Source organism: Tinamus guttatus, unplaced genomic scaffold (assembly GCF_059628265.1).
Source record: "Tinamus guttatus ecotype Peru unplaced genomic scaffold, ASM5962826v1 Tinamus_guttatus_pri_ptg001156l, whole genome shotgun sequence".
Lineage (NCBI taxonomy): Eukaryota > Metazoa > Chordata > Aves > Tinamiformes > Tinamidae > Tinamus > Tinamus guttatus.
Window position 1 is genome coordinate 86,904 of NW_028289690.1, and position 26,708 is coordinate 113,611.

General features: G+C 35.5%; 1 protein-coding gene across 1 annotated transcript in view; it reads left to right on the forward strand.

The window, feature by feature from the left end:
• Positions 1-21,140, forward strand: part of LOC104564589 (protein tyrosine phosphatase receptor type D) — a 106,299-nt gene extending 85,159 nt beyond the window's left edge. Inside the window, exons 15-21 of the mRNA XM_088538757.1 lie at positions 5,893-6,178; positions 6,617-6,795; positions 8,019-8,145; positions 9,095-9,220; positions 13,625-13,779; positions 17,785-17,920; positions 20,269-21,140. Coding sequence (XP_088394883.1) covers positions 5,893-6,178; positions 6,617-6,795; positions 8,019-8,145; positions 9,095-9,220; positions 13,625-13,779; positions 17,785-17,920; positions 20,269-20,337 — 1,078 coding nt within the window. The 3' untranslated portion in view covers positions 20,338-21,140. The remainder of the gene's footprint in view (positions 1-5,892; positions 6,179-6,616; positions 6,796-8,018; positions 8,146-9,094; positions 9,221-13,624; positions 13,780-17,784; positions 17,921-20,268) is intronic.
• Positions 21,141-26,708: the final 5,568 nt, after the last annotated feature.

The window sequence follows — 26,708 nt, forward strand, 5'->3', positions numbered from 1 at the left end:
TTATAATGTTGAACATTCCTTATACTAGGTGTCTGCTTTGTAGGAAAACTGAGCATTTACAATTGTTTTAATGAACAATTATTCTCTGTACTTGGATATTAGCGAAATCATTACAAGTTTGATTCTGTAAGATTCAGCATTTAAGATTTTGTTGATTTGTGTGAGTTCGTGATAAAATCTGTTAAGACAGCTTCTTTTCCCTGATCTCTTCAGAGCTGAGACCAAAATTGGATGAGGAACAGATTTACTTACTGAACATTATTAAAATTCTGCAATCTCATGCTACAAAAATATGTGCTTAAATCTGTGGCAATTAGGCTTGAAGAGCATAGGAAAGTGGTGGACCTCTGAGAAATATAAACTGAAAGGAAAATCTTCATAAAGCTCAGTGATGAAAGATAAGCACAAGGTTGACTTTTGATTTGAGAACCCCTGTACTTTGGCCAGCTGTCTGTGAAGACTCTGGCAATCTCTGCACCGAGGTTTATTCGTCCATAATAAAATCTGTATCTGTTTTGTGTTTTCTTTTTCCTCCCTTGTTCAATTTAAGAAAGCTTATAGGCCTTCAGTGACAAATAGGGTACCTCTGTGTATAAGTGATGAAAACATCATGGCTAAGGTTTTGTTTGTTTGATTTTGGCAGTAATTATATTTATCTAAAGCTTTTTGCATGGGTATTTTTCTTAAAAGTATTATTTGGCAATGGTGAACCATAATACCTAAAAATGTGTCATACGGTACTATACCATAATCACACTGAGGAAAAAAAAACAGCAACAACAACAACAAATAAAACCCAGGAAATCAGTGCGTACTTTCAACCCATTTCTAAAAGGTCTCTAACATGCAGACACTAGAATTCTTGAAGCTATTTAATATTTCTTCTAGAATGAAATTTTCTTCTTGGCACAAAGCCTTTATGCTACTTCAGTCCAATTTATGCCCTCAAAAGGGTATTTAATGATTTCATAGCTTTTGCGCTGTTTCCTAGAGAGTAGTGATTTTTAGCTGTGTCCTAATTTCTTAAAAGAGAAAAGTAATATGAATAGTGCCCTTGTCAGAATGACTACAGAATTTCTATAGAATTGATGCGTAATTAATCATATGAAGTCTCTCAATAAAATCCAGATTTTTTTAGCATATATCCTATATCAGTACATACTTTCAGTTCATAAGTGCAAGTTTCATTCTGTCTGAAACTATAATAGTCAATCAACTTTTTCCCTTGATGTTAGTCAAAAATGTTCTAAATGATTTTTGGTCCATATTTTACTGTCTTTGCTTTGAATTAAATGATCTGTGAAAACTGGCAATTACACTACCTTCCTTTGCCAGATCATTGAAGTATCAGTAAAGGGTCATCATTTAAACAGCTACAAATTAATCACAAAATCCAACCTTTAACACATCCATACAGTGATTGTAATGTGGAATGGCCCTCTGATGCCTCTTAATTTTTCTGTCTGTGAATCGTAACTGTATCGCATCACAGGATATTAAGCATGTTTCAGCTCATGGGATGGACCTAACCATGTTTTTAGAAACTGAAAACAAATGTCATAATGGAATAAATGATAATATTTGAACCAGTAACAATTTTCTAAAGGCTTGCATAGGGTTTCAGCCTGTAAACATAACAGTATCTCTAACTGAAATGCTAGAATTAAAAAAAAAAAAAGAAAAAAGAAAAGAAAGAAAAAGATAACAGGGCAAGACAGCGATAACAACTGTAGATTTAATTTGTGAACTGAGACAGATTGACTGTATTATCATTTCTAACAAAAGCAGATAGGAATAGTCTCTGCAAGTAGAACATGGGTCTGAACACTCAATGCAGTGAGACACATTCTTGATTGACTCCAACAGGCGCTTGTTTCATGGAGCGCTGCTTAGAGCTGAGCCCATGAATTTGACACTAGCATGTTTGCAGGCAGAGGGAATTGCCTTCTTCTTCACCTGCTTTGGTATCTCTGGGTAATATACATTTTTTGAATTCCAGTTGCCTGAGCTTCCTTGTGCTATTTTCACACTGTATTTTCAGTGACACAAGGAAAAAAACGCCTTTGCTTTTCGATGAATATAGCAAAGAATAGATAAGGCAGAGATCGTTTATCCATTGTGTAGTTTCCATCATGTCTTTGGTTAAAGGCTGCTGGAATTATGAAAAACAAGTATGAACAGGATTCTATCATAACCACAGTGTGCAACTTAGTCCTTCAGGATCATAGAGAAGGTACTTGTGTTTCACCATTAGAATCTTATAGGTGAAATTCTGGTGAAATTCTGTCTGAGATTGGTGAATGATAGAAAGCAAGGACAAAAAAAAATGGTTGTCAGGGAAACTTTGTCAGTCAGCTAGCAAAACTCTTCTGGTAATTTATAATTTAAACCAAGCAGACAGCCCAAGAATCCCCTGTTCAGAAAATAGAGATTAATCCCTTAATCATTAAGTCACAGTAATATCACTTCTAGATAATTGTAGTACAGCTTGAATGTCAATTGCCTGTCATATTTCTAGTTATATGAAACCTTTTCATTGTATAGGCAGTGGCAAAGCCACAGGGGGTGTGTTCTTTTTTGCAGAACTGCTGCTGAAATAAAAGTGATCCTTCCTTAAGCTATCAAGTTAAGCAACTGAATATAAAATATATGAGTATATGCAAGTCACAGTATTTGACCACATATTTTGACATATTTTGACCATTTGAACACATATTTTGACCACTGCACAAGAAAAATATGAAAGCCTGTGTAAAAGGTTTCAGTGAGAGAATTACGTTTTGCACGACTTCTTGTTAAAAGAGGATACTGACCTTTAGCACATTGCTTTTCTGTCATGCATAGAGTACAGCCAAAATACAGTTGTCCATCTCATCCATTACTTAAAAAAATAACAAACCTTTCAAACTTCTCTTTTTCTTGAACTTCCTTTTCCAGCTTTCTGGACTTGATTTTTTCTGTGTCCTGCATTTATTTCAGCAAGTTGATGTTTCTGTGGCATATCTGTAAGGATTTAAGCTGCTTGGCTTCCCAGTGGCCTCTGTACTACACTGAACTGTCTCTATGTGACAGCAGAAAATAAGACGAAACAATGGAATATTGTAGTTTCTTACTAGGGAATTATTTATTGTTGGAGTTCAGGGATGAATAGTAGAGGGGAATTGGAGTGCAGGAAGGAAGTTAGAACATTTGTAGATTTGGTTGCATCTGTAGTGTGAAATTGAAGAGACAAATCTGGTAGTTGCACAGCAGAGTTGGTTTGTTCTGAGCACATCGAGATAGTAAAATGTTTTACTGGATAAAATGCTCCAAAGAGGATTTTGTCAGGAGTCCAATGGAGCCAAATACCTCTATGAAAACAATGGATCGGTCCCTTCCTCCTCATGATGACAATATCAATGTGTGTGATGCAGTGGTGAGACTTCACAACTTCTTCTGGTCCAAATAGAAAATAAAATCTGTACTACAGCATATCAGTAACTAATGCTGTCTAAGTTTGCTTATGCAAAAAAAAAAATACAAATAATAATGCAAGAGATGAGGAAGAGAAATGAAAAATATCCATTCATTCCAGTTGAAAGTGTTAGCTTTTAACTGGATTTGAATTTAACAGTAGTTATAGTCTGTAGGAAGCTTCAAAACTTTTATTTTTTATTCTGAAAAATGGCATATCCAGTTTTAAGCCCAATACCAGAACATCAATTCATCAATATGTGATAGTAAAGAGAACCATATTCTAAACTGTAAGAACATTTTCACTGTCAAATATTTTCTCACTTGGCCAGCACTTGCCTGGCTGATAAAAGCTGCATGAACTTCAATAGGAAGAAATAAATATAGGTGTGTTGCTGAATATTGATACTGTCTTGCTGTCCTGATCCATGAAACTATTCCTTTTATAGAACAGTATGTAACTGTATATATCTTTAAAATTTGCATAGTGCTTTCTTTGTCATTTCTGCAATCAAAAGAGTGCAAGAAATGCTCTCAGAAGTTTTAAACTGAGGAGTGATTTATTAAAATGATGATTCATAAACTTTCTGGAAATTAGCACAAGTAAAGACTGTATGCTAAATTAGTAAAGAATGCTTTAAAAGTTTATGGAAACCAATCTAACATACTGATGTGTTCTATTTGTTATTTTTCTTTGCAATCCAAAAGAAAAATATCAGGAGTGAGACCAGTTTTGGAGATTTTCCCCAAGATTCTTGCCAACTATAAGATAATTCAGTTTCTGTGGAGTGCAGAGCATTTATTATAAAAGAGGGATGAATTCAAATTGAGCTAGGAGAGATATTGTTTCATTTGTTTTTTATTTTCTCCCTCTCCGACCACCATTTGAGCAACATCACTAACCAGTAAGTTTTCAAAAGCCCAGAATATTCTGGGAAATGCTGGAAAGTAGCATTTGTTGTAACAGACATGAGGTGATATAAGAAATATATATATAAAAACAGCTACATGTGCTCAAGTATTTGAAACAACTTTGTAGATTTTAGTCATATTTGTGGCTGCAAAAAGACAGACATCTGTTTGAAAATTTGAACTAACACGGATAATGCGTAAACATCTCCAGAAAGAATTTCCAACAGAGATTTTAGGAAATTTGACTGTATTTAGGAGAAAAAAAAAGAACTCTCCCAGGCATCGGAACATTTTCTAGTCTTGTGTATTCTCTAGTCTTTTTTAATATTCCTTTTGCAAATCCCTCTATAACCTGTTCTTTTATGAAAAATGCCATATATTGGATCATGTATGATTAAGAATAATAGCATCAAAGTAACTATTATATGTCTCTTTTCCCTCTTATGCATAACGTTGTCCTCAGGAGTCATTAATGGTAGCCGATATATAAAAGCTCTTAGAGAGAAAGAGGATAATTAAAAATCCTCAAGTCTGGCACATTTTGACAGGAGGAATCATAAAAAGTAAACTGCTGTTAGTACACTCACTACTGGAATCACCTGCCTTCAGAGGTGGGAAGGAGAGGTTTCCTGGTCCTCAACAGGACAGACATGCATTTAGCGCCAAATGTCCAGCATCTGATTTGATCTAGAATCAGGGAAGAGATGCTACTTTAGCCCTGACTGAGGAATACTACTGACCCAGTCTTCACATAAATTCACTGTTGTCATGTCAAGCTCTGTCTTCAAGTATACTTAGTCCTTTTATCATCTGCCTTTTGAAGCAATCTGAACATCATGGTCCAAGTTCTGGACCTTCTAATTGTGCCTTACTTTGCTTCTAGAGATTCAAGGCAGAATCTTGAATATGGGGCTAGCTAAGGATTTTTCAGGCCTAAAACTAGTATAGCTACTTGCAGATTGTAATATTATGGCCTGACTGGGCAAAGGAGAGTAGGACACAGCAAACTGCATCAACTGAAACCTCACAGTTTGATCTAGAAGAAAGCTTGCCTTCAAAGCAGAATTTCTAACACTCATTTTGTATAGTGTTGTTGTCTGCTAATAAATTAATCTCAGTAAGAATAGGATAACAACAACAAAAATATGTCCAATGAATTACAGATAATGCTGAAAATAAAGCTGGAATTTTTAGCATATGCATTACCTCTGGTAATTTTCATTTTTCATCATGTGTTTTATTTCTTTCCCATTCAAGCTTGAGCCTGCTTAGATCTCTTACAAATGCATTCTTAACAAAGATCTCTTACAAATGCATTCTACATCCTCAGTTGTTGCTAAGAGGAGTTAAAGGAGATCACTTATTTCAAAGGCACTGGCCTCCTCTTTCATGGAAGCTGATGTTAATATTCAGAAAATGTGCTTTTCATAACAGTTATGAAACTTTAAAGTTTGAATGCCATAAAAAATAGGCACTCTGCATGACATATTCCTTCATGTTCGTCCTCCTGTGTTCTTTTCTTCTAAGCGCTGGGGTCGGCAGGACTGGCTGTTTCATCGTGATAGATGCCATGTTGGAGAGAATAAAGCATGAAAAGACCGTAGATATTTATGGCCACGTAACTCTAATGAGAGCACAGAGGAATTACATGGTTCAAACTGAGGACCAATACATCTTTATCCATGATGCACTGCTGGAAGCAGTGACATGTGGAAATACCGAAGTGCCAGCCAGAAACCTGTATGCATATATTCAGAAGCTGACACAGATCGAAACAGGAGAGAATGTCACAGGAATGGAACTGGAATTTAAGGTACTGATATGTTACGCTGTGGTGGGCCAAGACCAAAGTGGGTAACACTTCATGCTGCTATATCCTCCAGCATTTGTTTCCAGCAAGCAAAAGCTAGGTCACCTGGAGCATGAAACTATAAATTAAGAGAACAGTATTTTGTAAAATATTTGTTTCTGCTTTTAGTTAGTGTCCAGACCAGGACTGTTCAAAGTTAATGTTTTAACCCTGTTGTTCCTTTACTTTTTGAAATTCATGTTTGTGTAACTGTTTGGTATTTAAATTTGCTCATAGGCATGAAAAAGAAATCATAAGTAATGTCATGAAATATATATTAAAAAAAGCATTTGAAATTGAAATAACTTGTTAGTGACTCAAGCAATGATCATCAAATTTGATAATGACATTTGTTTTTGTCATACCTGATCTTAATTCTTAATATTTATTTATCTTCAACAGCGTCTAGCTAGCTCTAAAGCTCACACTTCAAGATTCATCAGTGCCAATCTTCCCTGTAATAAATTCAAAAATCGCCTTGTCAATATTATGCCATATGAGTCTACAAGAGTTTGCTTGCAGCCAATCCGAGGAGTAGAAGGCTCTGATTACATAAACGCTAGTTTTATTGATGGATACAGGTACTAATGTTGATGTGTTCCCATGCTAACTGCTTTAGAAGTTTACATAACTATTTATGTGATTATAGGGAAAATAGTGAATTGTTTTGCTTATAATCTGGACAGTTTGTGTTTTGTTTTGCCTTTTAATGTTAATAATGACTCTAGATTTTCACGTATACCACACAGGAAAATTGTGTAGAGTGCAAGAGTCATACAGTCTTAAATAATAAAGTTGCACCTACCTTTATGAGAACTCTCAGTGTGTTTTTGCATGTTGAAGATTACTGAGATTTTAAATACATTCATACGTTCATACAACCTCCATCTTTTTACAACTATTCTGCTTAAAAAGATTCACAGAAATAACATACAGGAGGTATACTGCCGGTGTCAAGGTGATAACCTATGATGCTCTTGCAGCACTGATTAAGAGCAGACTTAGCCCCCAAAAAGGATTTTATATGTATTTAAACCAGAACCTTCGTTATAGCATGGAGCAATATGCCCTTAGCTGGCTTAAGCAGTTGCTACGAAAAGGCATGAAGGGAAAGTAGTGCACTTTTGCAAGGGCAGCTTAGGTGTGCTTGAATATGTGCATCTACAGAGCACTTTTTCTGAGCCTCCTAGCTGGAAATGATCTTCATTTGAAATAGCACCTACAAAGATATTTCTGTACGAACACTGTACAGTAGTCTCCATCTTCTTATAAAACTCCCTCTCCAGAAGATTTTTACAGTCTTGTGGTATGTACCACAACTAAGATTTTAAGGCCTGAAAATGCGTCACAGTCCACTCCTGAACTTTCTTATTGGCTTACTTTTACTTGGAGGTATTAGGCAGTTGAAAAATAGTTAATAAAGATACTGCTTGTTGCTATAATTCCTGAACTTAATAGATAGTACCATATGTTTTTCTGCAAAATGAAGCAGCATAGCTAAATGTTTCTTAAGTGCTTTTTACAGCACACAAATTGAGTTATTAGTGTTGCATTAAAATAATAATAATAGTAATAATGATAAAAACATATATCACAATATTAACAGGGTAATTTCCATCACAAAGTTCTAAAAATAAAAAAATATATCGTTGAATAAACAATCATATTAGGTATTAATGTGCTTGTTATTAATAACATATAACTTTTCCTCTTGATAATATTTACTTATAAACAGACAATATGGCTATCAATTTACACTTTTGTTTAAAATATTTCTGTTTATTTAATTTTTCTTTCAATATAGACAGCAGAAGGCTTACATAGCTACACAAGGACCTTTGGCAGAAACAACTGAAGATTTCTGGAGAATGCTCTGGGAGCATAATTCTACCATTGTAGTCATGCTTACTAAGCTGCGAGAAATGGGCAGAGTATGTATTACTATAATATTTCCATAAAAATACTTATTATAATTAATGTTTTCTTATTAAAGTATTTCATCGTTATGGGATGTCTAAAGGTAAAGGTCAGAAACTAATTTCTGTTTCGGTTCCTTCTGTTTTTGAAATAGCGGTGTCATGGAGGTCACAAGGTAGTGACATTTGCAGTCTGTGGGTGATGTAGACAAGCTGGACATGGCATTTTGTTCTGGGATGCAGTGAGAAGCAGCAACTTAGTCTTCATGTTGGTATTAGAAAGAAAGCAGGGGAGCGTTGCTGGTTGTTGAATAATGAGGATTTCTCATTTGGAAACTTTTCCTCTGTAGCTTCTGATGTTAACAACATTAGGGGAAAGTATTTTTAAAAGAGCTGGATGTTTTCTGTGTGCTCATTGTGCTGAAATTAGCAGGTTCATTGGCCCATTTACAGTCCTAGAGTCATTAAAGTGCTGCTTCGTATAATGGAAAGAATGAAATAAGTTACTATCCAAACAGGATTACATCATGCTACATGATAAGTGAAATCAGAGCCCAGCCAAATAGTTATAGAAAAGAGGTGGCTTGGGACATTGATAGAGGATGCAGAGGTGAACAGACACGCCCGACTGAGGCCAGAGAACATTTGCTTCAGCAAGGAAGAAGGGGGAAAAATAAAAATAGTCATCAAGTTTGCATCCCGTTCTGTACTGACATTTAAGCTAGGCATAGCTCTTTCCACTGATAAAAAAGAAAACTGAGCAGAAATGTAAGTTCAGAGGTACAGTGACCAGTACAGTTTTATGTTTTGCTTCAAGCAATCCTATTTCATTAAAATTAACATTTCAAATTTATGTCAGTAATGGCACTTTCCATAAGTATTACTCTTATTTGAGTGAAAAAAAGACTCAAGCTTGTGGTGGCGGTCTTGAGTAACAAGTGTGTTTTGCTTTGTTATTTTGTAGGAAAAATGCCACCAGTATTGGCCTGCAGAACGTTCAGCGAGATACCAGTATTTTGTCGTAGATCCAATGGCAGAGTACAACATGCCACAGTATATTCTAAGGGAATTCAAGGTTACAGATGCAAGGGTAAGTTAACACAACATTATCCCATTTCACTCAAGTTTAAAAGAAAAAGACTATTTCTCTCTCTCCTTCTCTCTCTCCTTTTTTTAATTAGACATGTGCTTGTTTTTCGAGCAATAAGCAAATATCAGAGAAAGAATTTGTTAAATAAATAGCACCTTTATTTACAAACAATTCATATATAACATCTGGGTAGCACAATTTTGCAGAGGTCTGAATAAGTATTCGCATCTAATGCAGAAATGATGATTTGAATGCCATCTCCTTCCATCTTGGTCCTTTTGGTAGGAAATTTTCGTTTCTTGAAGCTGTAAATATGTTGTTTTGCACCACCTTCTAGATTGACTTAGCGTGAAGGTTGATACAGTGAGGTTTTAAAACTGCAGGACAAATAGCATTCTTAAGAAAAGCTTGACAAGCTTTGCACATTATAATTTGATTTTTGACATAGCTTATCCTCAGCACTCTTGTATATCTGCAAAGGGGAGTTATACAGCTGTGACTCTAGCTTCCTTATTTTCATTCTGCATTTCTTATCTGAATTCCCGAGCCCAAGACTACGTGCTGATATGAGATTAAATATACATAAACTTCAAATACACACTTGGCATTTCTCAGACTTGTGATTTCTAGCACTTTACTCTGCATGATCAGAAAAAATACCAACACCCTCCATTTCTATAAGCACTGTAAAATACTGTTTGTTCAAGCCAAATAATGGATGTACTTTCCAGGATCAACTTGGCCAGTTGAGTTGTCAGTCACCATAGAAAATATAACATTTTATCTTTATTGGCCAGACTGCTGATTGGATGTTAACTTCATGTAAAATTTGGTCCTACAGGTAGTTAGTGAGATGGTCAACATACTAAAATTTTAAGTGGGCAAATTACACTCACATACATGTTTTTGATAAAACATGTGCAGGCATACTTTTGATCTGATTTTCGTTCCACTAAAAATAGTAATGATCACATGAATGATATCTTCTCTAACTTGTTCGTAAATAAAGTTGCTGGCTTCAAATATCAGTTTTCAACCACTTCTGTAAGTGCAGGTGGATTCAAAGGCAATTTCACTCCAAAATTGTTGATTGTCTTTGAAGATGCAATATTATTTTTTTTTCTGTACCTTCTAAAGCTGAAAAGATGTTAGGTGACATAGTTCAGCATGCTCAAATCAGATAATAATAATGCCAAAAAAGCCAAGTTGTATCTGAAGATGAGAGACTACAAACAATACCTGGGGTGAAATATATTTGCCAAAAGTTAATTTAAGAGTTTATAGTAAACCAGTACAATCTCTCTTTTTCCTGATAGCTAGTACACCAGTAAAAAGTCTCAAAAGATTCCATAACCTAATTTGCCAGAAATAGCTTTCCTGCTCCTGTACTAGTGCACCACTTTTTAAGTGAGCCATACATGCATGTCAACAACCCTGTTGTCTTGCAATTGCTTATTATTATTCTCCAAATTTTAAACATCTCTCTATCTTAATGGCCACAATTTTAAAATAATTCACTCTCAGGGCCATCTTAAATTTTACAGACATTCTGAGAAACCGTAGCTCCACAAAATTTGCTGAAAGCTGCAAGCATTACTTAGGAAAATGTATCTTAGGATTTTCCTCTAGTTAGACTTTTACGCCTGTCACACCCAGTAATTGAGACCATCTAACTAAATTATTATATTCAGTGGAGAATAAATGCAGCTTTGGTTGTAATCAGGCTCCCTCCTCCTTGTCTCTAAGCACTTTAGCAATGTCAGGACAGCCTCAGAGTCCTGGTCAAGCGGAGGTTCCCAGGTTCAGCCGAGGAGCAGGCTGCTCTTGCAGGTCCCAGCAGCGAATGCTTGGTGTGGAGCACTGTGCTATTCCCAAGACTGTCATTTCTGTTGGAAACTGGAATTGACCTCTGTAGCCACTTCAATCTACTGCTCTGGTAGCTTTATATACAGTTGTTCTGTAAACTACAAAGATCGATATGTTGGGACAGTCTCATATAAGGCTAGCCTACTAGTAATGGCTGTAAGTGAGTATTATATATTCTACAGCCTCATCACAAAATGATTGAATATCCCTCATAGGAGAAAGAAGAAATCCTAAGGGCCATCCAATCAGTAGAATTATTTATCAAAAGCCCCATGCTCCAGACATATCAATATAGGGATTTGAAGGCTCATATTTTGTTAACTTCTTACCCTATCTATGTTCACTGTGACAATATTTGAAAATAGAGATTTTAATAAAATTTGGTATTTATATTTGGACTTCTACTGGCAAGCATCTCATTAAAAGAAAGCAGCACTGTTTATAATGTTAGGAGCATGGGGAATTGTGTAAGAAAGAGCAGAGTGGCTCCAGTTCTCTTCTAATGGTAGTCTAACCTCAGACTAACTAACTTTACTAGTGTGCTTGTTAAATAATAGAAGTTAGTGCCATTTTAAAAGAAAATAGTACTATTTTCACATACTTCCATGAGATTACTGAGTTATGACTACCATGAGATATACCACATAGCTGATTTAGACAAACGATATACAAATATTTACCTTCAGATCTGATTCATAGGAAGAAATTTGTTGACATTCCAGTGACAGCCTATGCTAGTAAAGCATAGTCTTTCCTTTTATTTTCTACTCCCTTAAAAAGCTACTATTTTTCTACTGTACATCCTGTCAGGGTGAGAGAATTGTCAAAGAGCTTCCGTAGCCTTAAATGGCACATTGCAGTAGTGCAAATTGCAAAGTACAAAACCTCACACTTAAGGTTTTGTTTATTTCAGAGAAATGGGAGGTCAAAATGGGACTCAATTCTATTGCTTAGATGCGTTGATGGATTAATACTGTATCTTGTAGTTGTCTTGAATAATGCATTCCAATTTGACATCTAGAGGGGAATGAGTTCACCTGAGTAACTATGAGAAAACGTCATACTAAGAAAATGCCATTTAAGATATGATATATATGGTTCTTTGGGCTGATACATAGTAGAAAAAATTTGGGTAGATATTTTGGAACAGATGCACTTTTTTTTTCAAAGGACAAAAGTATTCCACGCAATTGATGTGCTCAATGCCAAAGCAGGCATCTAGGAAAGTATAGGGCAAAAAAAGAGGGTGTGTTATTTTGTTGGGCTGAGGCTGCAACATGCCCATCCACTCCCAGATGAGACATGAAAGACATTAACCCACAGGACCAGAAACATAAAAGCAAATTACTGCTTTTATTTTCTTTATTTTTAAACAATTTCTGTTTCAATTCTAAGGTCTATAATAACTGAGAGCTTTTGGTGGGGAAAAAAAAAAGACTGAAAGACTGTTCTTGCCTTCAGCATATCTATCTGTTTCTCAGGGGATCTCCTACAGTCATTTTAATTCTTTGTGCGTTTCATTTAGTGAAAGAGCATTTTGAAGACATGGCATGGTGGGTGCTTAAGAAATGTAATGTGTCCGGAGAAAGTAATCCAGAGTAGTAGCTCAATTTATGTTCATGCTTTTAAGTATAACAGCTGCACAGATTGACAGTGCTCAGAATCATTGAAACAAATTTACTTCATCCACTTATATTATATTTTTATTATTTATGCTATCCTGAGCCTTTACACATAAAATGCATGCAGTAGAAGCTGGGGTTTGCAGTGGACTTAGTTAAATTATTCCTGTGGCTTATTATAAACATAACCACGCTGCAGAATTCTGTCCTTTAAAAAAATCCTGTCAGCATTTCTAATCAAAGGGACTAAACAGCTTCAGCCAACATGTCTGGAGAGAGAAAAAGTCTTCTAAAGGGTTACTAGTTTGAACCCTGTCCAAACTATTAGTAAATTAAGTTATAATGAAGGAAAGTCATGATTTGCAATAAGTGACTTGGTCATCCTCTTCCAGACAAGTGCCTACATCCTAGAAAGCACCATAACTGCTATGCTATTAAAGGTACAATTTGAAAAGAGCCCATTGTTTATATTAATTTTATGAGTAAATATATTCCTGCCATACAGAGTATGTTTATGGAGAGGAGGGGGAGGCTGGGTATCCGTATTCTAGCTGTCTTAAAGGAAAATTGCAATTCAGAAGACTCAAAAAAATATTTTAAAATACATGTATTACTTAATGAGATCTTAACTTCCTTATCCTTAGACTCTGTTTTCACAAAGGCAGAATGTCAGACAACTCTCCTATAGAAAAGAATCTGTACAGTGTCATAGTTAATAAAATTTCATTTCTGTGCCAGTGCTACAAAAATATGGATCAGTGATGTGTCAAAAGAACCTGCGTACATGTGATCTTAGCGATTCCCCATTCGCAGCCAATGTACGTTTTTTGTGACTGACCTTCTGTTTTGTTGCCTGACTAGCTTCTAGCCATTGGGACATTGTTTTGGGATATCTAATATGTGTCTTTCATTAAAGGATGGCCAGTCCCGTACAGTGAGGCAGTTCCAGTTCACTGACTGGCCAGAACAAGGAGTGCCAAAGTCTGGAGAAGGATTTATTGACTTTATAGGCCAAGTGCATAAAACAAAAGAGCAGTTTGGTCAGGATGGGCCAATCTCTGTTCATTGTAGGTAAGTAAACGAAATTTCAAAACAATTCATGTGCAGTTTCTTTTTCTAAGATTGACTTTAGAAATAGCTTACAACAGCGAAAGTATATGAGGAGGTGGAGCTTCATAGGTGAACTATCAGAAATGCAATCAAATACAAGGGTTAAAGGGGGACTTTTAGAAGGATTGCTTTATCAAATGGGAACTGTTTTATGATGCTTGCATTCTTACAGAAAATTTTCTTCTGAAGTGTGTGGAAGCATGTGATATTTTTCTTCACTGAAATGTGTCTCTGCCGCAGGATAAAAACAACTTGATCAGTGCTACTTTCAGAAAGCAGTAGGAAATGCTTTATCACAGGTTCCTCTATCTGTTTTTTTTTTTTTTTTATTATTTTTTTCCATTGCTAATCAGCCAATTCTGTTACATCATTGGGGATTATTAGCTGTAAACAAACCAGTTATTCTTGAGTAGCGCCTTAGTGGCAGTTAGGAAAAGACAAATAAAATGGTGGTTGCATCAGGAAAGCAAATAAAACAGAACTCAGAGTTCAGAAACTCTGCCTGTCAAAACATTCCTGAGGTTTCAATTGGTGAGTTAGACTCCCAGAATGAAATTCTCATTTACTGATGTGATGAACTACCCAAATTCCTTTACAACTGAGATGCAGATGACAACAGCTTACAGGGTGCATTGGAATAATCCAGTGGTGAGCTTTTATAATATTATGTATTTTTATTTACTTTTGCTGCATATTCTAAAGTCTAAGCAGATGGCAAAAAAAATAATATCTTTATCTTTTATCTCTTATTTAATAAATTGCTTTCTATAAATTTCACCAGGATTTTAGATATTCATTCTGGAACATTAAATTATTTTTTGATAGATGAAAAGTTATTATTTATATAATATAGATAGCAAATATTAATATAGGTACCAAGTCCTCTCCGCAGGCGAGGCAGGACCCTAATACTAATATGAAGGCAAAATCACAAGTTTACTAGAGCATATAAATGAAGAGAGAGATTGTTGTCCTTACAGAGCCAGAAGAATAGTTGCTTGTATTCTGATGTTTTAACAGAAATCTTTATGGTCCTTAATCAGAAAGACTTTAACATACGAGACATTTTGAATCCCAGTTTTTCTGTGCGTCTAAGGGTTTTTATAGCCTGAAAAGGGAATGGCATTGCAAAGCCATGATCGAAAGCCAAAGTTCAGGGATGCATTTTGTGAAGGAGAGTTAAAGACAACTGTGATAAGCACAAACCTCATTTTTCCTGACATGCTGAAGCCATGGAGAATTGAATAGATTTTGGTAGAAACAATGTCAGATCCAACATAATCCAACAAGATTTTATCTTTAAAAGTTCTATCATCATCCTAATAACATTTTGGAGGTTAATAGTGCTAATAATCATTAGCAATGTTAGTCAACCCATATGAAATTAAATTACTTTCTTAAATTGCTGTTTATTCCAAAAAACACAAGATCCCAGATACCTCCACTAGCCTAGACCTTGTGTATTCTTATAATGGCTCCAGTTGGTTCCATGAGGAGTTTTAAAGGATTTTTTTTTACTTAACCATCAAACTCCCAAGTGCCTGTTCTCTATAGTTTCCATCCCACTCTATACACTTCTCAGGAGTTTGTTCTGTGTTCCACACTAAACTACCACCACCCATACTTTTTAAACATTAGGTACATTCTGTTTCTCTGGCACTTTTACAAATAGGTCAATGTGCTACTATTTAAAAGTTTCTAACCTTACCAGTCAATCAATTAAAAATTAACTAAAATAGTATAAGGATCGTTTACTCGGAAGCAAAATATTCACCAGAATCAACTTAGGCTCTTGAAATTTTATATCAGCTTTTAGAAAGTAAGGAGGAGCACCTTTTCCTGACATTAAAGACCTACTTTTACAAACTCCTTACAAAAACATCAGTACTTCCTCATGACTGATTAAGGTATTCCCAGTTTGTGTCTATTTGTTAAAACTTCAGTGAATCCTCACTGAAGCTGGCAGCATCATGGAGTGATGCCAAGGACCATTCACTATTTATTAAACAGAGGGTTTTTAAAAACCTGTGGTGCTCTCCTTCGTAAATTACTGTGGCAGAACTCAGTTGGCAGTTTTACTTGCACTGAATGAAGTCAGCTGATCTTTAAAAATACTGCTAGTACATTTGTGGACTTCTATCACTCTTTAGAAATCCTGAGTATCTCCTAATAATAAATGAATTAATATTTAAATATGCTTGTCATTTTCAATTGGAACAAGGTCCTTGAGTTTTCTACACACTTTACCAAAGTATTACACTTAATGGCTAATTAGGATCTAAAAGCATTGAGATTTTTTCACATCAGTCTGTGTTCCTCATTAAGTAATTCTCTGGATACCTTTTCACTTCTTAAGAATATAAAAGCAAATTAATTCCCTCCTTTTGTTGATTTAAAGAAGTATGAATAGTTTTCTTAATAAGGATTTGACTAACACCTAATTTAGAAATCATCACACAGATATTTAGAAAGACATACCTTTTTGTTTGAGTTCTTCAAATAGTTGATCTCCAGTGGTAGTTGGCCCATTAAAGTATGCTGAACACTTTCTAGGGTACTGTGTTTATCTCCCATTGTCATTGACTCCTAAAGTCAGGTTTAAGCATTCTGTTTTCCAGGACTTTCCTTTTAAGTCATCACCTTTCTAATTTATCCCGTCTGGGAAAGGAGATCATATAATCCTGTTGCTGTAGATCTGCAGGACTATTGGTCATCACACACAGGAATACCAGCACTGAGAGCACGATGTTTTATCAAGTTGGGTGTCAAGTGTTTTTTAGTTTCAGCTCTCTGAAAACGCACAGCTTCTGCAAAGTTTCTAAATACAATCACATATATTTTTAACCCCCTAGAAATATGCTGATCTAGACTAAACAGTAAAATACCATTGTCCAACCTGGACGTTGGTTTCCACACTGATCTCAGCATTCAGTGTCCCTCTCTCACAGTCCGTGTTCATGTTCAGAGTTCTTCAGCCACTCCTTGTTGTTCATCTTTTTCACATTGAATAGCTCTATGAGTCTCTATCTTCCGAAACTCATTTTACCTTGTGAAGACCTTGTGAAGCAGTTAGACTCCAGGCTGAGATGGTAAGTTGCTTGATTTCAACCACTCAGACTCAGAAGAATCAGAAGACTTTTGATGTCCACCCATGTCCAAGAGTGATCTACATGAATAGATGTTTATTTAAGTTTAACAACTTACTCTGTTGGCACTGTTAATTATAGGAATTTCTTTCTTGTGGTTTTTAGCTACTGACAGAAATCCAAGACAAAACTGAGGTTAAATAAACCTCAAAAAACCTTCAAAAAATTGATTCTATTCTAATATGGATACATGCAGTATATGAATGGATACATGCAGTGTCTGTAATCTCTACTCCAGATTGTGTAAATTCAATAAAAGCCGTATCTTAGATTTCCCCTATATCTTTTACGTGAATTGTAGCATTTAAGAGCAATTTCAATGTTAGCTGGAAGTCCACTGGTTGTCGTCAACTCAGAATAGAGGCTAAACTGATAAATCAAGTGATGGGAGATATATCATCACATCATCAACAAAAATTAAGTGGAGGGGATACACATGAACAAGTCAAGAGGAAGACAGCAGTAACATGCATTTTGGTTTCCTTCTGTCATTTCCAGTATAGCTCACCAACAGCAAACACTCATTTTGCTTCACTGTGCACAGATTATTGTATATTTGGATCAACAAACCAAGTCGCTTTGCAGTGAAGACTGGAAGTCGGGAAGTGCATAAGTAGTATGTTGAGTTTGCTTGAGAGCAGTTATTCTAACTAAAATGTAGCAGTTTGCTGTGGCATTTTGCTCACTGAACATTTACCTGTTTCGAAACCTATACACATACAATATGTTGTATCAACAGATAAGTTGTCAGCCAATTTTTTATCATCGTTAACCATCAGTCAACATTCCTTCTCTCTTTTTTTTTTTTAAATTGCAATAGTGCGGGTGTTGGACGAACAGGAGTATTCATAACCCTGAGCATTGTGTTGGAAAGAATGAGATACGAAGGTGTCGTCGACATCTTCCAGACTGTCAAAATGTTAAGGACACAACGGCCAGCCATGGTACAGACAGAGGTGAGGAGAACAGTGTCCATATACAATGGTGATGGAAAAGAGGTGGGATGGAGGGAGCAATTTCCACAGCCAAGAATGCACAGATAGAGATTGTGTAAAATGTGCATACATTTATACATTTAGTGACTATGTGGCTACAGATTAACATGTTATTATGGCAGCAGATGCTGCTGGCTGCAGAAGAAAACAATCACTTCACTAGTGAAACCTGAATGGTTGAGTAAAACTATTTTTCAAGAAATGCTACCCATTTTTGTTTGAAACTTTCCTTCGTGGCAGAAATGTGTGGTATTAAGAAAGAGGCCAAATGTTTGTGTGGGTGGACTCGCTAAATTTTGCATGTTCCATTGTTCATGACTTTGAAATCAGGTGGTATTATTTTCATGGTTGTCTTGACTCTGTGTCACCACATAAGTGGCTGTTTGTCTTGAAAATCATAATGGTAAACACATTTATACAGAGTAAATGACTGCCCTGCTAGCAAGAGTACTATATAGAAATGAGGAGAGAGATAAACAATATCAAATGATCTCCTGGGCCTGATTTCTTGGAAATATAACATGTCATAAAGAACATTAAATGTTTTTGGTATGTGCTTGATTTCTGCTTAAGTTTCTGGACAAGTGACTTGAACTCAGCCTGAATCAATTGATGAGGGAATCAAGTCAAAGGGCAAGAGAAGGGAAAAAAAATTAGGTCATACGTTTAATTGTTATAATTTGATTGGCCTTTATATTACATGCTATGAAATTTAAGATAGTTCCCCAGAGCTTACCATTTTCTGCAAGAAAATTGCACTTATTCAGAAAAGGCTAGATAGTCTTATTTTTAAGAAGACAACTTTATAAATAATATGAGAAATAGAGATAAGCTTGTCACTTGTACAGGTAACTCACTGTGACCAAATGGAAGAATTAATTACATTTCTTTTCCATTACCATTGTTATTCTAGAAGTGTACATTTGGGAAAATTTTACTTTTTTCCAAGAAATAAATACAGCATACAGAAAAACTAGGCTTCTTGGAGCCTACTTGACAAATACAGAAATGGACTATGTGATATATTCTCCCTCCACCTAATTCAGCTTGTTTCTGTATGCTACGCTTCACTCCTAACTGCAAGTAGAAATGCTGACAATTCATTTCTCTGAGGACTCAGAAAAGAAATTCTATATTCAATAATTTAGGTGCTAAAAGGTGCTTAGAAATCTAATCCTTATTATATGGACCACCCATATACTTAAAATCTAGACATATGTTTTAAAGTATTCTCCCATTGTTCTAAAACCAAGGAGAAGGGAGCCATTAGTGATTAGTGTCATTAAAATGATGCAACTATCTAATCAGTCTCCTGGTCTTCAAAAAAAAAAAAGTGATTTTAATAAATATAACTATGTGGGGTTAACACGTATCACTACAATATAAATGACCAGACTGTTTTGATATTTTGAATGGAGGAAAAAATTCAGAAATAAATTCTTCAGAAATAATTTCTGGGGTTTTTTGGGGGTTTTTGTTTTGTTTTGTTTTGTTTTTTTATCATCAGTACCCTGAGTAGCAGTCACAAATGAGCACACTGACTTGGCATTTTAGTGTAAGCCTGTAGTGTTTCCTAACTCTGTAATAGGACTGCCCTGTGTGCGTGGGAATAACATGAAGTGCCAAATACTGGATTCACAAGAAATATATGCAAATCTCTCATCACCTTGAGCTTGCTTTCTCCATTTTCAGGCTGAAGTGCAATTTGCTTCATTTTAATAAGGTGCTTAACTACATGTGTCTCTCTTAGGCTGTGTTCTTGCCATGGGCTAACATATCTTCATGTCATCAACAAAGCTTATGTTGCTGAAGGTTGAGGTCCTCTTGCTTCCTAACCTGATTTTTGATCTGATGGCTTTCCATGCAGTATTCTGTATCAGGGCTGTGATGGATATTGTCACTTAGTGCAGTGTATCATATTTACTGTAGAGTTAATTGAGTATTTTACTAGTTATTTTCAAATACATGGGGGGAAAAGAGTCTTAACATGCTCCCATAAGAGAAAAAGCATTTTGCTAATGTTATATTAATTCAGAACAACAAATGCTTGGGAAATGGTTGTAGAACCTCTTCAGGGAAAAAAGGTGCATTCTGTGGAGAATGTTACTGCATTAAATCTCAGTCTATCTTCATTTGTTGTAACTCAAACTGCTGTTCTGTTGATGTCAGCAAGAGAATACTGCTGAACTGCAGATGCCTCTCTGGTATATTTGTCTGCAGTCAAGAAAAATTCACTCTTACTTGGAATAAAATGGAAAGCAGCTTTTTAAGCTTTTCTTCTTTTTTTTTTTTCTCTTTTCTTTCTCCAGGATCAATACCAGTTCTGCTATCGAGCCGCACTAGAATATCTGGGCAGCTTTGATCACTATGCAACGTAAAAACCCACCGTGGATTTTTATTGCAGGCCCTTTAAGATCCAGAGAGCCGCTTCTGAGCCATACGGTGTGCTTTAGAAAATACTTCTTAACTCTTAGCTAAGGAGCAATTATTGGGGATATATAAAACAAACAAAAATATTGGGGATATATGAAACAGAAACAAAAACTACTCCATGTGGACCAAGAATTCACAGTTTAATAACCTAACCATAATAAAACAATCCTGACCAGTGAGGCGTCTGAAGGATCTCATTTACAGATACCTCAAGGGTCCAACATTGTTTGAAGTTAAAGGGAAGAGGAAATTGTTGGAAGGAAGCATCATCTTGTTCAGGATTTCTTGATTGTTACAAAGAGGAGTTTTGAGCGAACTGCAATTCAGTGCAAGATATTTGTTAAAAGGCTGGTGCCTGGTTCCTAAAACAAAAGGGACTCTTTGATTCAACATCACCCCTTTCCACGATACTGCTCATCATAACACTTTAGGGAAAATGTGGGAATGTTTAAAAAGAAAGTCCTTGATTTAGTTTTTTAGTATTGTAAAGATACTGCTGACCTGTGCTTCATTTTTAACTGTGTAAACTTTTTCCTTTTTTTAACAAGAGTTTATCATTCAATGAAGTGAATTAAAAACAAGGTTGCATAACTGTTAATTTTTTTTGTTTAAAAATTGTAGATTTTTTTAAGCTGTAGAACTGTTATCTGTAATATCGTGCTGTAGACATGTTAACGAATTTGAAAATTTGCACATTTTTGTGCAGTCCTATATTTATCTACAGTACCACAGTCTTGTTAGATATTACTTTTACAGTTTTGTTTATTTTGTTTTTCTTTAAGAAAATATTCATTGTAATCAGTTAAAATCAAAATGGGGCTTTTTGGTTTCATTTGGAATCAACAGGGAGGCGCAAAGTATAAAGATGCTGCTAACACACATGCACGCACGCACATACACGCGCACACATGCACACACGCACATGCACACCCCTCTCTCCTTCTATATGTGTAGATATATGTATGTATTACAGTCTACTCAAATCTATCTCTCTGTATAGCTACAGAGATACAGCTGGATAGATATCTACACACACAGAAATATATCAGTTCTTCCATGACCTGGATTTATCAAAGTGATGGGAAAGCTTTTCAGCAAACTATGATCAAGGTCTACTTGTATTTGATCTTCTTTGCATTTCCAAGGTCCGTGAACTTTTGTTTGAAAGGGAAATGAGGAATGCACATCACTGATATCAGAACATCATCCCTTTCTGAAATAATATTTCTAGCCACGTCACCACTTGAGCACACACACACACACACAAAATACACATGTGCACGTGCGCACACACATACACAGACACACAAACACACACACAAACCTACAGACACAGTATGTGGTTTAGGCTTCCAGTGAAGTTCAATATTTGTAACACTTTAGTGCAATAAGAAATCATATTATTAAATATAGGAGGTGTGCATGTGGGAAAGGTCAGTGCATATCCCTTTAGGGGGGAGAATGTTATAATATACTAGCTATTAAGATGTTTTAAAATTGTATTCAATAGTATACTGTCTATAGTGTGCGCTATGAAATTTACATTTATCATATGTAACAGAGCAAAGTCAAACACGCATTGCTCTGTGAAATCAATCGTTTTGTGGCATACAGCATTGTTTGGAGATGCTGGTTTTTATTTTAATTTTACATTTAGAGTGCCTTATATTTGATGCCTATTTTGAATAGCATTTCTTTTCGTTAGCCTTCATTTGTATTTAGTTCAGTTCATATCTCTGTTATACTTTTCAGTGAAAACATTCTAACCTATATAATCGGACAATTTTGAATAATATGCATTCCCAGTCTCTAATGAAGTACGGATGGTAATAAGTGATAACCCAAAACACATAGGTAGTCAAGGCCCTTTGTCTTTCTGTATTCCCAATAACAGACCAGCCCTCAACCTAAAGATCCATTTCCAGTTGGCTTTTTAAAAGCACTGTGTCACTGGTTTTAGTAGTATCATTGCAGAGATGTAGCAGTACACTAGTAGTAGCTGACATGAGTAGTGTTTGTGCATCTTTTTTCTTTTCTCTTTCTTTCTCTTTCTTTCTTTTTCTTTTTTTCTTTTTTTTTTCTTTTTCTTTTTTTTTAATTTTGGGCTAGCCCAGCGCTTTCACTTATATCAACAGATTGCTGAAGTCAAATCGCTGCTTTTGGTGGGATGGTTCATGTAAGGCTAGCACAACTGAGCCCGCAGGGCATTTTTTTAGAGTGACACTAGATTTTCTTCTGGGGATAAACAAAAATCTGTTTAACAGCACAAAGTATGTTGTGGGACTCTTAGTAGAATGCCATTTACATTGACCCCATTTTCTGTCATGCCTTGTACCACTTAATACCTGAGTATCAAAGGAATTTTTTCTTTGGGGTTTCAGATAAGAGCATTACTATGGCTTGGCAATGTTACCTTAGCTTTTTCTTCTTCTTCCACATTTCCCACTACTAGCAGAAAGAAATATATGAAAGACCAAACTCAAGCAAGCATTATATTTGAGCACTTTTGTAAAGAAAATAACACAAAAACAAAACAAAAATATAAATATATATATAAAATAGAAGTATGATAGAAGGCTACCTCAGAATGAGATTCTATAACTTACATCTGAACCTGAGAAGAATGTGCACTATGTTTCTTTTTCTTCCTTCTTGATTTGTACTTTCTAAAGAATTCTTGAAGTGCCAGGTTATGCGGTGTGGTCATGTCCTTTTAGTCAAATATTGGGGATCAAAAAAAAATTACATATAATCATACAAAGGATATTTTTAGAAACAGACTAGGGAAGATTCTTTCACACCAGGTCTGTAAACAGATCAGAGCTTTCTCCCTAGTAGAATATGTTGCAAGGTCTAAGGAAAAAGGAGGGTGCTGAAAAAATTAGAGCCAATATTTAAGGGAAACCGCTGTACAACTAGATATTCCTCCATTTTTTATGAGTTTTTATGAGTTGTTTCTGAAGTGAACCGTTAGCATCATTGATGTGCATTCCACTTTCTGTATTCTTATATAAAGTCATTCTACAGTTAATTTAAATTGTAAGCATGTCTACATAGCATACATTTCCAAACTTAGAATAGGTTTCATCAGCATAACCAGTACGGTGCTATTATTTACGTTTGTATGTGTAGTTATGTCTAATTTTGTAATTAGTTGCAATGGGGAAGAACTCAAAATATATAAAAATGATGTGTACAGAAGTTTATTTTAGCTCTTTTTTCAAAATGTTTTGAGTAGCTAGATGTTGGAGAGGATGGCTGGGGAAGGGAGGGGCCCTCTAGGGAGATTTGCACTTTCTATACCTTTGTACTATGCACTGCCCTATTGATTCTACACCCAATAATGTTATTACTTGAACCCATCTGTAAGAAACTGCTTCTAAAATCCACTTGTGTGTACGTAAATGACACAGAACGTTTAAAAAGGAAAAAAAGAGTTTGCAGTGACAAACAAAAAATGCAGCTGCTTTTTTTTTTTTTCCCTTTTATTCTTTCCGGTTTTCTTTTGTTTTTCTTTTTTTTTCTTTTTGTTCCTTTTTTTATTCTTTTCTTATTTTTTCTTTTTTTCTTTTTTCTTGGTGCCCTGATACTCCAACAGATATCAGAAGGCTGCAGGTCCCATCATAACCATCTGTTATGTGGCTTTGCCATTCAAGCTTGGAGTGTCTTTACAAAGATAATAAAAAATTGTGTTCTTTGCTCTTGTTTTGGATGCATAGACTGAAAATAAAAAAATTACCTTGTAAAATGGCTTGTTAAAAAATACAATTACCTCTAATTAGTAGTACGCGTAAATGTTTTACAGAATGAAAGGCGTGCTTTTTATTTTCTTACTTCGTTACATTGGTGGCGAAAGAAAGTCTGTATGAAAATCAGTTCTTTGCTGACACAAGTTCCATTTGTTACAAATGAATTCTAATAAAATGTCAGTGTTATGCAGCCCTGGTCTTCTTTCTTAAGCAGTACTTCTGGAATTAAAACTTGTTTGGTCCCTCATGATGATAAAGGAGTTTAATTGAAACTACAAAGCAGTCATTAATCTTCTTAACTAGTGGCTGGACAATGGAAAATGCATTTCTATGTTAGCAAATGCATTGTCTTCGTCAGCAAATCTTGAGTCAGTATAAGCAAAGTTCTTGTCTGACAAAAATTCCATTAATTTCAAGAATTTCAACAAAATCATGACACTTTACATGCCTCAGGTCTTTGTGCTTTAGAAATGTATCAGTTCATTGAGAAGATACAGTTCTGTCCACTCTTAGGTTGCTTCCCAAAGAGGTAAAATACCCACATGCATTTGGGGACAACTATGAATTCTTCTTTTTCTGAATTTGGCTGCCATGGGGCAGTGTCTGGAGTGAGTCAAAGGGAGAAAAGTTGCTGGCTGGCACCTTGCAGGGCCCAGTTTTTTTGGTCCTGTCCTGCCTGTTCTGCTCTTGCCAAGGTCTATGAGGCTGCCATCCAAACACTGCACAAAGTTTCACCATAACTCTTCTTTGAAAAGACTTAGGCAAACATGCTAACATGTATCGGGGCAAACTACAAGGAGCATAGCATGGAAATCAGGCCAAGGAAAAGGGGAGTCATCTTGCAGTGCTTGCTGGTTTTGAAAGAGGGCAGGATCTGTCCCTAAGCTTGTTTAGTGACTCAGGAAACACTGCTGCTAAGCACGTTTTGATAAAGAATTCACTGCACTGGAAATCTTTGCAGAGACATTAACACCAGGCTGATTCATAAGAACTTGCATTATTCTTAGCCTAATTTCCCCATTACGATATAATGGTGTAAAAGGGAAGCCATAATATTCTCATGACTTATTTAGTTTCCTACTGACTCCAATGGATTTTTATGATTACTACTTTTCAGGCTGGCTACCATTCTATTGGACATTTTTTTGCCCAGTCTTTGTGAGTTAGTTTAAAACTGTGTTATATAAGGGTTCCTTTAACCATCCCACTCACTTTTAATGGTTGCCTTTAATGTCAGAATTTGACTCCTTTGGATTTTTCTGTTCTGTGTATTGTGCATCTAGTACAGGCCAAATGAATACTATGTGGGAAAAAAAAAGTACAAAGATTTTACTGTGTATGTATGATAACATTTCAAACACAACTGACATATTTTAGCAAGACTAGTTCTAATTATTTTCCAATTTTGTTTAGAATCAATTTCTTAAGAATCAATTTCTTAACACGGAAAAAGTATGTTTATATCATACCCTTTGAAGTCATCCAAGTAAGGTATGAGACACCATTGAGATGTAAAATCACCCATATCAAAGTAAAACAACAGCTAGATTTTTGCATAGCAAGTACATCTGTACCTTCTTCAGTGTTATATAAGCACTTGGACTTCCCTGGGCCTTTTGATACTTTCTCATTCTAATGTTTTTTAAAGAGGGACCAGGTATCTGAATAGGAATGACACCAGGGCTACTGAGTGTTCAGTAACACAGAATCCACCATTTGTATTTTTTACCCACTGCCCTCATCTCCTGGCCTGAGAGTATTAAGATAAAAGTGGTATATTGATAAATGTGTAAGCAGAATATTAAAAACATGATGATGGAAAATATACAGGAAAAAGCTGCTCACTAACCAGCGCAACTGGAATAGATCAGTACCTAGTGAAACCGTAAGAATAGTGTAGCCATCTCTGTTCAAGAAGGGAAGAGGAAAATGTTTATAGAAACATCTGGCAGTTTTGTTCTGTTTTGTTTTTTGCTTCAAGTGGGAATATGACTTTATTTCTTTTCTTCTTGACCCACTGTATAATCAGCAGAATGATCTTTAGCTTAATTACTTTTTACTCTTCTTGCAAGCTTTGGATTTTGAGGGAAAATAAATGAAACTTATGACATGCCAGCCAACCTACCAATGACAAATGATCTCTCATAAATGATCTCCCACTTAATCTTGGAGAAAAAAAAAATGTATCTCGCTTGTGGAATTTCAAAGTTGACCAAAAAGTCCTGTATTTTTCAACCGTGAAGTTTCACAATTTCAGACATCCTGGATCAAATCAACTACAATGCCATCAAAAGGTACCAAATGACATGGTATGTTACTTGCGGTACCAAGAATACCTTTAAAGCCTTTTCAGGAGTATGCAACACTGGTGCTTTTTTTGTTCTGTCACTGGGGAAATGAAATATACGTAGACCTTAACTACATGTCACCAAAGATGATCTTCAAGACCTTTAACAAAGTAGTATGTTCAGGTTTTTGGTTTTCTTTTTTTTAATCTTCTTTTTTATAGGAAGAGAGATTAATGCTATGTTACCTAGCATTGACTGAATGCATTTGGAAAGACATTT